A 13820-nucleotide genomic window follows, 5' to 3' on the forward strand; every position below is an offset into this window, starting at 1 on the left:
AACTCACTGAATGAATTAAGAAAGGAATGGATGCTTTTCTTGTGAGTAACAGTATAGAAGGTTACGAATAACAGAATATTATAGGTAGATGGTTGACCCAGCATAGGGGGAGGAATTTTTTTCCCTATGGAGAAAATTGGCTTCTATGGAAAAAAAAAACAATCATGGCGTTTCGATTTTTTTCTTATGAACAAATCTTAGAGTTTGATATATCGGACTTTTCCAAACGCATCAATACCAAATGGCTGTGGGTTTTTTACTTTTTTTATATTGTAAAATATCATTTGAACTCTTATTTTTTTTAATCTTTTCAGATTTTAAAACTTTTGACTGTAGTTGTTAGACCCCAGAGCGAACTGGATGCTGCAATCACCTGATCGCTTGTGCTATACATAGCAGCGAGGTAGCGAGAAATACACATGCCTACGAATGGTAGCCACCGGGGTCCTCTGATAACAGGGGTCTTCAGCAGACCCCTGGCTGTCATGGCAACTCAGCAGCTCTGGGTGAACACAGCCGACACGTGACGTAGTTTTCCGCCGTCCAGTCATATGACGCTGCCATCACAACGCTCCTGAATGTGAGTGTCAGGTTCGGAGGCGTAAACTCGGATCTCGCCACTGATGTCATGACGCAAGGGGCGGAGTTTGGGTGTCGGCGGATGACAGTGGGAGGAACCGGAGAAAGGAAAAAATAGCAACATCCGGGAACCTGGCAGGCACAGGAGCGAGGCGCAAAATGTCCGCCCGGAACTGAGAGAGAACTTCAGAAGTTGGCGGTGAGTGCAGAAGCGGAGAGACCGGGAGTCACTGAGGCGGCGGCGCGATGGTGGCTGCCGTGCACCGCTGTGAGGGGGAGCTGGCCGGGGACGGCTCTCGCCCGCAGCCTTCATTAGCATTAGTGTAAGGTATCCGCCCGTGCTCGCCGGTCCTCCGCCCGGAATGTGCACCACCCCCAACGGGACGCGGAGCCGCCGGCGGATGCATGTAACTAACAGCGCCTGGAAGTGACAGCGACGCGTCCAGAACAAAGAGCCCGAGTGAGGGGCGAGCGACCCCCATAGGCTGTGCGGGATGTACTGGCCCTTATGTGGCCCATAGCTCACTGGCGCCTACTGCCGCTGTGTGCGCCCGTCCTGCTGTCAGGCGGCCATTGTACGCAGAGCCCTGAGGACATGGACGGGCTTGGTGTCCCCTATAGTCATGTGTCTGCAGTGTCAGTATAGGAAGCAGAGTGCTACAGCAGTGTCTGGCGTGCCGCGCTGTGTGTGTGCGTGCCGCGCTGTGTGTGTGCGTGCCGCGCTGTGTGTGTGCGTGCCGCGGCGTGTCTGGCCGGGCTGTGGGGTCGTAGCTGAGATGAATCTGTGCTGCACCTTATGTACATGCTCAGTAGTGACCAGTGCTGTGGGGTCGTAGCAGAGATGAATCTGTGCTGCACTTTATGTACATGCTCAGTAGTGACCAGTGCTGTGGGGTCGTAGCAGAGATGAATCTGTGCTGCACTTTATGTACATGCTCAGTAGTGACCAGTGCTGTGGGGTCGTAGCGGAGATGAATCTGTGCTGCACTTTATGTACATGCTCAGTAGTGACCAGTGCTGTGGGGTCGTAGCGGAGATGAATCTGTGCTGCACTTTATGTACATGCTCAGTAGTGACCAGTGCTGTGGGGTCGTAGCAGAGATGAATCTGTGCTGCACTTTATGTACATGCTCAGTAGTGACCAGTGCTGTGGGGTCGTAGCGGAGATGAATCTGTGCTGCACTTTATGTACATGCTCAGTAGTGACCAGTGCTGTGGGGTCGTAGCTGAGATATGAATCTGTGCTGCACTTTATGTACATGCTCAGTAGTGAGCAGTGCTGTGAGGTCGTAGCAGAGATGAATCTGTGCTGCACTTTATGTACATGCTCAGTAGTGACCAGTGCTGTGGGGTCGTAGCTGAGATGAATCTGTGCTGCACTTTATGTACATGCTCAGTAGTGAGGCCGGGCTGTGGGGTCGTAGCTGAGATGAATCTGTGCTGCACTTTATGCACATGCTCAGTAGTGAGCAGTGCTGTGGGGTCGTAGCTGAGATATGAATCTGTGCTGCACTTTATGTACATGCTCAGTAGTGACCAGTGCTGTGGGGTCGTAGCTGAGATGAATCTGTGCTGCACTTTATGTACATGCTCAGTAGTGAGGCCGGGCTGTGGGGTCGTAGCTGAGATGAATCTGTGCTGCACTTTATGTACATGCTCAGTAGTGAGGCCGGGCTGTGGGGTCGTAGCTGAGATGAATCTGTGCTGCACTTTATGTACATGCTCAGTAGTGAGGCCGGGCTGTGGGGTCGTAGCAGAGATGAATCTGTGCTGCACTTTATGTACATGCTCAGTAGTGAGGCCGGGCTGTGGGGTCGTAGCTGAGATGAATCTGTGCTGCACTTTATGTACATGCTCAGTAGTGAGGCCGGGCTGTGGGGTCGTAGCAGAGATGAATCTGTGCTGCACTTTATGCACATGCTCAGTAGTGACCAGTGCTGTGGGGTCGTAGCTGAGATATGAATCTGTGCTGCACTTTATGTACATGCTCAGTAGTGACCAGTGCTGTGGGGTCGTAGCTGAGATGAATCTGTGCTGCACTTTATGTACATGCTCAGTAGTGAGGCCGGGCTGTGGGGTCGTAGCTGAGATGAATCTGTGCTGCACTTTATGTACATGCTCAGTAGTGAGGCCGGGCTGTGGGGTCGTAGCTGAGATGAATCTGTGCTGCACTTTATGTACATGCTCAGTAGTGAGGCCGGGCTGTGGGGGTCGTAGCTGAGATGAATCTGTGCTGCACTTTATAAACTGTTCCAAATTATTATGCAAAAAGAGTTTAGGAGTGATAAGGTTAGAATTTTTTTGTTTGTCATTTAAACTCATTGATGGTGATGTGTGTCAGGGCTCCTTATATCACTGAAAGCAATTGCAGATACCTGTGCAAATTAGTTTGGCAGGTGTGTCCAAATAAAGACAAGACTACTTAAGAAGGCTGTTCCACATTATTAAGCAGCCTACATTTTTTTTGTCAAAATGGGAACGAAAAAGGATGTCGGCTGCTGAGAAGCAACAAATTGTGGAGTATTTAGGTCAAGGCATGACTACAATCAACATTGCCAAGAAACTTCACCGTGATCATCGCACAATCAAGAAGTATGCAGCTGATTCCCAGCACACACATGCGCGTGCTGATAAGGAAAAATTGAGGACTCTTTCCAACAGGCAATTGTGTCAGGTTAAAAGAGCAGCTGCAAAAATGCCTTGTCATAGCAGCAGACAAGTTTGTGAAGCTGCTGGTGCCTCCAACGTCCCATGAACAACAACATGCAGGGTCCTTCAGAGGTTTGCAGCTGTGCACAGGGCTGTGGAGTCGTGGAGTCGGCGTTAGTTTTGGTCGGAGTCGGTAGAAATGTGCCGACTCCAGCTTTAAAAAAAAATGTATTAATATTTCATAATTGAACTTTCATATGAATTTTATAAATGTTACTCAAATATATATGTTCTATCAAACTATGAACAACAGTGATAAGCAGTTCTGCTGGAGATAGAGACATTTCTTACTTCTTGTGTGTCACTGTTCTCCACTGCCCTTATCTAATCTTATACTTGGTTAACCTCATGCTGCCCCAACCCCCCTACTTACAATGTATGAAAGTGAAAATGTGTTGCAAATTCTTAGTAGTAAAGCTCCTCCTCTAGACTAGATCATACTAGGTGTGCGTCTTCCAAGCATCTCACAGCTGCCTGCTACTCAGAAGAGGAAGACTGTAAGAAGTATTATCCTTTCAACAAACTTTGCATCAGTTAACTGTGAGTACATGAGGAATAATAACAGTATTACTGACCACTATATCAGTTGTACGACCTGGCAATAATTTTGTACAATTGTTTTTAGGAAAAACAATTGTCATTTGGATTGTGAATGCAGAATTAAAAACCTGAGAATATCAAAGAAGCATCACATTAAATCAGCTGTATTTGAACATTTCACCATCACTCAAGATAGAAAATATTATGTCTGTCAGTGTATGACAAATGATCCAGACGAAAACAAATGCTGTGAAGCCAAGATGAGTGCATATTCAGGCAAAGATAAAAATGCTCCTACCAGAGCTTCTAATCTAAAGAGACATTTACAGCGCTTTCATCCAGAAGTACTGAAAGCAAGTGGATGAGAAAGACTGCATCCAAACCAATGAACCAGTGCCCAGCTCTTCCAGCCAAACAAAGGAGCAGAGAACTTTGCAGCCATCAGTTGCAAGATATTTTGTCAGTGACAAAGTTACTGTGACAATGACAGTAGATACATTTAAAAACCAGATCATAGAGCTTGTTGTAAAGGATAGTGTGCCTATTTCATTATTTTCACGACCAGCTTTTATGTGTCTGAATGGGGAAATGGCCCGCAAGCTTGGTGTTTCTCTGGAGAGAGTATTAGTAAATTAGTAATCGAAGAAGCTTTTAAACAAAAGGAAGAACTTAAAAAAACTCTCAAGGGACGCTTTCTGTTTCTTAAAATGGATGCCTGCATACGTCACAGAGTGAACTATTTTGCCATCAATGTCCGATTTGTTTGTGACAAAAATGAAATAGTTACCAAGACATTGGCAGTAAAAGACACCAAAGCTCATCACACCAGTGAGTTTCTCCAGGTCTTGGTGGAAAAGGTTCTGCAAGACTATGAACTTAAAAAAGAGCAAGTTCTTTCTGTCCTAACTGACAATGCTTCAAATATGATAAGTACTATTAAGCTAATGAATGAGAGTAATGATGGTGACCAGCAGCTAGAAGAACATTCTGGGTCCACAGACACAGAAATGTTTGAAATAGAGGAACACAGTATTGTAACTGAGGAGCAAACTGAAGTTGCTTCAGATGAACAGCAACATGATAGTTTAGATGATCTTGTTGAAACTGTGTCAATATGTTCTTTCCTTCATCACATGCGCTGTGTTGTGCATACGCTACAGCTGGCTATAAGAGACAGTCTGCAAGAAGGACATGCTGCTGTACTGATTGGCAAGGTGAGAAAATTGGCTACTGTTGCCAGAACCCCTAAAGTTGACTCAGTTTTGAAGAGACGTGCTGGAAAAGGGGCAATTATTGATCAAGCCACACGATGGGGCAGTACTTACTTAATGATTCAGCGCTTGGTTGAACTGAAAACCTTTCTTGTAGACATGGCTAACCCTCAACTGACGCTAAATGAAAGTCAGTGGAATCAGGTTACTGAGCTGGAAAAATTGCTAGAGCACCCATTTACAGTGACTAAAAAATTACAAGCAGAGGACTTAACTCCAGGTATTTTCTTAAAGGAGTGGAAGAACCTGATGTTTCGCCTGTCCCAAAGAGGAGGAGAGGTTAATTGCAAGTGGCATTGCTACATCAATGAAACAGAGAGAGGAGCTACTATTACAAAATAACATTCTTTTGGCAGCTGTTTATGTAGACCCAATGCATCGGATTCCTCTAGATGATCAACAGCTAAGTAAAGGAAAAGAAGCTCTGTTTGAAATAGCAGTGAGGAGGAAAGGGTTGCAGAACAGTCAGGAGGAACAAGAAGAATTTGGTCGTCCTGCCACATCTTCACCCTCATCATCAACTGATGAAGAATTTAATTTCGAAAAATATTTGGATCACCAGGACCGTGCAAAGCGTTCCCGCATAGAAGAGTCATCCCCATCAAGGAACACAGCCAGTACATTTCAGCAGAATTTTTCATGTGCACTAAAAGAAATTGAGAAATTTGACCGTTCATCAAAAATAACAGTGCAACAAGCGATTCCTCTGTATCCTGACATTGTCAGAGATGTTGCCCGAGTGGTTACTGCTTTGCCACCAACACAAGTTAGTGTAGAGAGGTTGTTCTCTGCTCTCAAAATAATTAGATCAGATTTGAGGGCATCCATGAAGGAGCATCTGACAGAGGCAATACTTTTTCTGAGGACAAATTTATAGATTTCTTATAAACTGCATAAAAGTGTTTATTGCATATTTACTTACAGTTTAGAAAAGTTTATAAAAGTTATTTGCTATATTCTAATTGTATTCTAATAAATGTAGTTTTTGCTCTAAGTGGTCTGATTACTTATATGATGGTGAGAAACTGAATAAGCACGATGTTTAATATTTTACTACAGTAAATTTGTTATGAATTGGCCATTTATGAAGGAGTCTGAGTCGGAGCCTGATAAAATCCAGGAGTCGGAGTCGCAACTGTGGCTTACCGACTCCACAGCCCTGGCTGTGCATAAGCCATCCTGTCGACCACCTCTATCCACTGCACACAAGCAGAAACGGCTCCAGTGGGCCAAACGAGACATGAAGACTGACTTCCAAACTGTTTTGTTCACCGAGTGCCGTGCAACGCTCGATGGTCCAGATGGATGGAGTGGAGGATGGCTGGTTGATGGACACCCCATGAAAACGCAGCTAAGGCGCCAACAAGGAGGAGGTGGCGTAATGTTTTGGGCTTTGGGAGAAAGATTGTCGGCCCCTTTAGGATCCCTGAAGGGGTAAAGATGAACTCCATAATCTATGTGGAGTTTCTAAAACAGCACTTCCTGCCATGGTTCAAGAGGAAGAACCGTGCTTTCCGCAGCAAGATCATTTTCATGCATGATAATGCACCGTCTCATGCTGCAAATAACACATCTGCATCTCTGGCTGCTATGGGCATAAAAGAGGACAAACTTATGGTGTGGCCACCATCTTCCCCTTACCTCAACCCCATTGAGAACCTCTGGAGCATCATCAAAAGGAGTGTCTATGATGGGAGGCAGTTCACATCTAAGCAACAGCTCTGGGAGGGTATTCTGTCCACATGCAAAACAATCGAAGCACAAACCATCCAAAAACTGACAAATTCAATGGACGAGAGAGTTCAGAAGCTTCTTTCGAACAACGGGTCCTATGTGCAAATGTACCGTCACCTAGAATAAAGTTTTGACTTGAAAACTGTTTGATTTCATTTTGTAATAAGCTGATAATGCTTATAATTTCACAATTGACCATTATTTTGTTCAAAATAAAAATGTTGAAAACTCTGCTGTGCATAATAATTTGGAACATGCATTTTGAGTGTTTCTTATTTTTAAAAATATACTGTTTTTCATAGGCAGTTTGTTCAAAAACATTGCAATTATACTAGAATATGACTGGAAAATAACTGACTGCAATTCATATAGGTAATTTAGAGAAAATATGAGGAAATATTTTTTGCATAATAATTTGGAACACAGTGTACATGCTCAGTAGTGAGGCCGGGCTGTGGGGTTGTAGCAGAGATGAATCTGTGCTGCTCTTTATGTACATGCCCAGTAGTGAGGCCAGGCTGTGGAGTCGTAGCAGAGATGAATCTGCTGCACTTTATGTACATGCTCAGTAGTGAGGCTGGGTTGTGGGGTCGTAGCAGAGATGAATCTGTGCTGCACTTTATGCATATGCTCAGTAGTGAGGCAGGTCTGTGAGAGTCGTAGCTGAGATCTGTGCTGCACTGTACATGCTCAGTCACGAGGCAGGGTTGTGGGGTCGTAGCAAGGATGAATCTTTGCAGCACTCTATGTACGTGCTCAGCAGTGAGCAGTGCTGTGGGGTCATAGCAGAGACAAATCTGTGCTGCACTTTATGTACATGCTCAGTAGTGACCAGCGCTGTGGGGCCATAGCAGAGATGAATCTGTGCTGTACATGCTCAGTAGTGACCAGTGCTGTGGGGTCATAGCAGAGATGAATCTGTGCTGCACTTTATGTACATGCTCAGTAGTGAGGCCGGGCTGTGGGGTCGTAGCAGAGATGAATCTGTGCTGCACTTTATGCACATGCTCAGTAGTGACCAGTGCTGTGGGGTCGTAGCAGACACGAATCTGTGCTGTACTTCATGTACATGCTCAGTAGTGACCAGGGCTGTGGGGTCGTAGCAGAGATGAATCTGTGCTGCACTTTATGTACATGCTCAGTAGTGAGGCCGGGCTGTGGGGTCGTAGCAGAGATGAATCTGTGCTGCTCTTTTTGTATTTGCTCAGTAGTGACCAGTGCTGTGGGGTCGTAGCAGAGATGAATCTGTGCTGTACTTTATGTACATGCTCAGTACTGAGGCCGGGCTGTGGGGTTGTAGTTGAGATGAATCGGTGCTGCACTTTATGTACATTCTCAGTAGTGACCAGTGCTGTGGGGTCGTAGCAGAGATGAATCTGTGCTGCTCTTTATGGGTGGTTTCACATTAGCGTCTCAGGGCGCAGCGACGGCCTGCGCACGGCCTCCGCTAAGCCCCGCCCCCTGCAGCGCCTCCTCCGGTAGCTCCGCCTACGGGCGCGTGACGCTGCATGCGTCCTGCGTCCCCTATCTTTATCACTGGGGACGCAGGCCATGCGCAGTATGCTTTTGGCGGCGCATGCATTCTTTTGACGGTGAGCCGAGTGCAACCAAATTGCAAGAGATTGCGTTTGGCGCTGGTCCGCGCACCGGCAAAAGGACGCATACGCCGCCAAACGCATATTGCGCACGACTTGCGTCCCCAGTGATAAAGATAGGGGACGCAGGACGCATGCAGCGTCATGCACCCGTAGGAGGCGCGGCAGGGGTGGGGCTTAGCGGCGGCCGTGCGCAGGCCGTCGCTGCGCCCTGAAACGCTAATGTGAAACCACCCTTTATGTACATGCTCAGTAGTGACCTGTGCTGTCGGGTCGTAGCAGAGATGAATCTGTGCTGCACTTTATGCACATGCTCAGTAGTGAGGCAGGTCTGTGGTGTTGTAGTTGAGATGAATCTGTGCTGCACTTTATGTACATGCTCAGTAGTGAGGCCGGGCTGTGGGGTTGGAGGTGAGATGAATCTGTGCTGCACTTTATGGACATGCTCAGTAGTCACCAGTGCTGTGGGGAGTCGGAGGTGAGATGAATCTGTGCTGCACTTTATGCACATGCTTAGTAGTGAGGCAGGTCTGTAGTGTTGTAGCTGAGATGATTCTGTGCTGCACTTTATGTACATGCTCAGTAGTGAGGCCGGGCTGTGGGGTCGGAGGTTTGGTTTGCAGATTCCGCAGCCCTGATCTCAAGTGCTTTCTGACCGCTCGATCTGTTGTGACACCAGCAGCACAGCATATCCACTTCTCCACATAATTATTTCAGCTTTTTTATTTTTATACAACAGTTGTGTGGATCTGTCAATTTATATCTTTAATTGCTTTGGTGCCTTTCATGTATAAAATTGCTCTAGAACTACTGCCACTTTCCAATCCGTGCATTCAGCAGCAGGCATTGCTGTGTGACATCTGGAGTATGGCGACTCATCTGCCACATTATGTACTGCTGTAGAATCTTGGTAGATAGATATATTTTAGGTCAGTCCATTTTTAGGAGCGTTTCACACTGCAATGTGCTTCCGACACGCATACAGTATATGCTGTACAGAAACTATCCTCCTAGTTTGTATATCTGTGTAAATGCAGAACTAGGTTATGAAAGGTGAGATTGAACATAATTGATACAACACTTTGTCTTATGTTGATGCAACGTTGCTGATCTTGTAGTATAGTATGGATGTTAATGCTGTGTTTTTGGCTTTTTTTTTTTACATCCCAGGTGGATTTCACTACATCTATCTTCACTGGAAAGACAGTCTCCCATCACAACTGAACCTGTTGAGTCTGCTCAATACAATTGAGTTTCAGATTTTTTTTTTTGTCTCTAAGAAGTCATACAGATACATGTGTTTTCATGAAGAGGGGGGAGAAACCAGAGGGCTACAGGCAAATGAGGCCTAAAACTTTCCCAGCAAGCAATTGCCCAGGCAATAGCAGACAGATGCTGCTAGAAATCCGCGAGAGCCTCCGCCATCTTCCCAAACCATCCGATGCAGGGAAGGCTGAGCAAGGGCTAACTAAGGCTGAAGATCCGAGACAGGGTCGGAATCCCCCTAAGTTTGTCACTTATCACAAAGCTTTGGCTGAGATTCGCAACTCTTTGCAACCTTTTGCCAACAACACAAATGCTTCTCAGAGGGGCGGAAATGAAGTCAATCGAAAAATGCTCCATGACCTGCAGGCTGCAGGCTTTGATGAGGTGAGGCATCTAAAGCTCAAACTCCATGTTATTCGGTACCTTAACCTTCAAGTCTGATATTCTGCCAAACACTTTGGTGTTTGTCTCTGAGAGTACCACAAAATCTGCCTGTGTGACTCCAGGGTAAAAGAATAAGACCGCCTTTGGGGGCATATTTTAACGCAGGATAAGTGATAGAGCTATTGATTGTTGGTGATCTGACCGCCGGCACATGCACTGATCGGAAGAACGGGACACTTTTATCCTCTTGTGCATTCTTGACTGCCGCTCTATTCATTCTCTATAGGGCTGCTGAAAAAAGCCAACATTAGTGCTCCGCAGCCCCATAGGCAGTGAGTGGAGTGACATTAAGGCATGTACACTGTTACTTCATTCTAGTGAGGATAAGTGTGCCCCATTCTGTCTTTCAGTGTCCAAGTTATCAGACCACCATTAATGAACAAGTTACCACCTATCTTGCCATTAGATGATAACTTATCTTCACTGGACAACTCCTTCTCAAGTTCTGATAATGCCTACTCACTAGTTCTTGTAAGTAGATGCAAGATATCAGTGGTCAAGAACAAAAATAACAAACTTTACTAAGGCCGTGTTCTCACCTGCAATCGGAAATCCCATATTGTCTGTTTTGTTGTAGGAACCGACAAATGAAATTTATGTACAAAACACATAGTTTTCGTAATTGATGAAAATGGAAGCCAAGGGCCTTATCTGTTGTGGGGCTGTTTGAATTCTGTTATGAATGGAACTGACAAATTGGCATTCTGGAGCGCAGATGCAAATCAAGCCTTAAGGCCCCCATAAACATTAGTTAGCAGTTGGTGAACGTTCGTTCAGCCGACATGTTTCTCTTCCCACACACAGAGAAGCACAGCTCAGCCAAATGTAACTGCCTTTGTGATAGTCTTATCTCCATGGGGAGTACAGAAGAATTCAGTTGGCCAGATGCTTCTCTCCTTTGACATCTGTAGGGGATAGAGGCCCCATACACATTAAACTAATGTTGGATGAACTCCACTGACGGTCTAATGTGTATGGGGGACTTAAGGCAGTTTTGACATCAGCAATATTATGACTTCTCTAAAATTTCAGGCTTCAGAAGGCTACAGATAGCTTGTTCAATGGAAAACTAAAGATTGTGAATGGCAGTGTATTATGTAACGGGTTTGAAATGAGGGAGAGTCATTACCTGTAACTATAAGACTATAACAAACAGGGCTGTGGAGTCAGTAAGCCAAACCTGCGACTCCGACTCCTCAAATTCCCTTACACTGACTCCGACTCCACGACTCAGACTCCCACATGTATTGCTTATATTTAAGTGAAAAATTTATTGTAGTACAATGTGAACATCAGACATTTAATCATTTTTATGATATAATAAGATATTTAGATAGAACATAATATATATTTCCCATCCCCATGACAGCACCGCACATGAAAGAAGGTATCCGCCCCCAGGAAACAGTAGCAGAGACATAAGAAGGGGGCGGCACCTCTCTCCCCAGTTTGGTTTCCTGCAGGCGGATGCCTGGGACAGAGCTGTACCTCCGGAGGGATCCCCCTCTGATGATTGTCCGGTCAGGAGGCCGAGGTCCGCGGGGAGGGAATGGCAGCGGGTCGCGTGCGCATGACAGCCCAGCTTGGTGGGCGCTGTGAGCGGTGTCCTCCCCGTGTGACTCCCCGGCGGCCGCTCCAGTGGGAGGCAGGGCCAGGGGAGGCGTGTCCACCATGACGATGGCGCCGATTGAGTGGCGACGGCTTCCGGGGTCGCACCGGAAGTGACGTCGCACGCCAGGCAAGCGGTGTACTGGGCACTTCCGGGCGGAAGCAGTCCCAGAAGCGCGCACCGCTCCTCCATAAGAAGGGAGACGCGGCAGACGCCACTGGTCCCAGAGAGGCTGCACATAGGCTCCACTGTATAGAGCCAGGCCAGCAGCAGAACAGAGTGGATCCTGAAGTTGGGGAGCGAGTACAGAAGGAAGAGCTACCGGGGTACCCAGAGGGCCGGGTGAGTGCCTTTGTAAGGCAGCTCAATATATTAACAACGGCCCTATGTATGTTTTCTGTAGGGAAAAGCCACATGCAAACAAAAGAACAAAGAATGTGCATTATGTAAAAAGGCCCTAGCTAAAACGTATGAGAAGCGACTGTCGCCCGTCCCAAAAAAAGACAGTGGCCGAAGAGTCACCATCCCTGCTCCAAAGCATTAAAACTATGATCCGGGATCAAGTAAAATCGACGGTGAAAGATGAAATAAATGAGCAGACCACACGTAGCACCGATGGAACACCTGCCTCACCCCCGCCCCCACTGCCTCCCACAGAGATAACTACTGATATAGAGTCTGAGGAAAAGCAAGGGGAGATAGAGGCCTCGGATTCGGACCTGGACTCCTCGGACGAGGAAAAGGGTCGTCCATATTTCCTATCTGAGGACATTGGGAAATTGCTAAAGCTTGTAAGGTCCACAATGGGACTTGAGACACCAAAAGAGCCGAAATCAATTCAAGATGCTATGTTTAGCAATCTTGAGGGGAAAAAACGAAGGGTTTTTCCCTTCCATGATAACCTATTAAATTTAATCGAGAGAGTGGAAAAAACCCAACAAAAAAAGTCCATACCGCAGGCGCTCAAACGTAAATACCCGTTTGATGAGGAGGTATGCGATAAATGGGGAAAAAGCTCCCAGACTAGATGCTGCCATTGCTAGTACATCCAGAGGGATAGCATTGCCATTTGAAGACATGGGCGCCCTAAAAGATCCCCTTGATAAGAAAGACACTTTTCTAAAAGCGGCTTGGGAAGCATCAGCTTGGTCGTTTAAACCAGGGGTGGCTGCCACTTGTACAGCACGTGCTATGGTCAAGTGGTTAGACGAATTAAGTGACCAAATTAAGAATAAATGCCCAAGGGAGACCCTGCTGGAGGCAATACCTTTTCTACAGAAGGCAGCGGGATTCCTGGCTGACGCTGCAGATTCTGTCCGAGGTGCCGCCCGTGCATGTGCCCTTTCAAATTCAGGCCGCAGAGCACTTTGGTTAAAAAACTGGTCTGCAGATTTCCAGTCAAAGGTTAAACTCTGTGCCATCCCTTGAGGGTCAATACTTATTTGGAAAAGCACTGGACGAAATTTTGGAAAAAGCGTCCATTAAGAATAAACTGTTTCCAACCCCCTTCCCTAGGCGTGGGTGGACTGAGGCTCACTTGTCCTTTCGTGGAACAGGGAATAGAGGGAGCCGAGGGCTGCCAGACGATAGAACCACGCGGGGTAGTCCCTGGAGGGGAAGAAAGGAGAGAGGTTTCCTCTTTAGCAGAACCACCCCCGAGACCCGATACCAAGCAGTGGCGCCAGGGCGGTTGGGGGAAGGCTTCGGTTCTTTGTCCATCAGTGGGTAGCATTGCCCACCTCAAAGTGGGTAACCGACCTGTTAGCCGAGGGCCTACGATTAAGTTTTCTAACCCTTCCTCCTCAAGTGACCCGGGTAGCCAAAAAGAATCAGGCTACATTAGAAAAGCAGATTCAGCTCCTCATTCAAAAAGAGGTACTTATAAAAGTACCGTGTCATCAAAAAGGGAAAGGGTTTTAGAGTACTCTGTTCCTCACTCCAAAACCAGATGGGTCACTAAGAACAATATTCAATCTCAAAGCCCTGAACCAATATATCAGAACAGAGAAATTCAAAATTGAGACCTTGGGGTCAGCACTGAAACTACTCGACCCAGGTTGCTACATGGCAGTA

The 13820-nt window shown here is 46.5% G+C and overlaps 1 protein-coding gene across 2 annotated transcripts in view; it reads left to right on the plus strand.

Annotated features, from left to right (window-relative positions):
* The first annotated feature begins 599 nt into the window (after window positions 1–599).
* The window catches only part of LATS1 (large tumor suppressor kinase 1), a 60441-nt gene continuing 47220 nt past the window's right edge, over window positions 600–13820 (plus strand). The window contains exons 1-2 of one of the 2 annotated variants that reach the window (XM_073560192.1): window positions 600–778; window positions 9599–10078. In XM_073560192.1, the coding sequence (XP_073416293.1) occupies window positions 9734–10078 (345 nt within the window). In that variant the 5' untranslated portion in view covers window positions 600–778; window positions 9599–9733. The remainder of the gene's footprint in view (window positions 779–9598; window positions 10079–13820) is intronic. The other variant, XM_073560193.1, reaches the window with a different exon arrangement.

This window comes from Dendrobates tinctorius, unplaced genomic scaffold, assembly GCF_039654945.1.
Source record: "Dendrobates tinctorius isolate UK_male_01 unplaced genomic scaffold, ASM3965494v1 ptg000293l, whole genome shotgun sequence".
Lineage (NCBI taxonomy): Eukaryota > Metazoa > Chordata > Amphibia > Anura > Dendrobatidae > Dendrobates > Dendrobates tinctorius.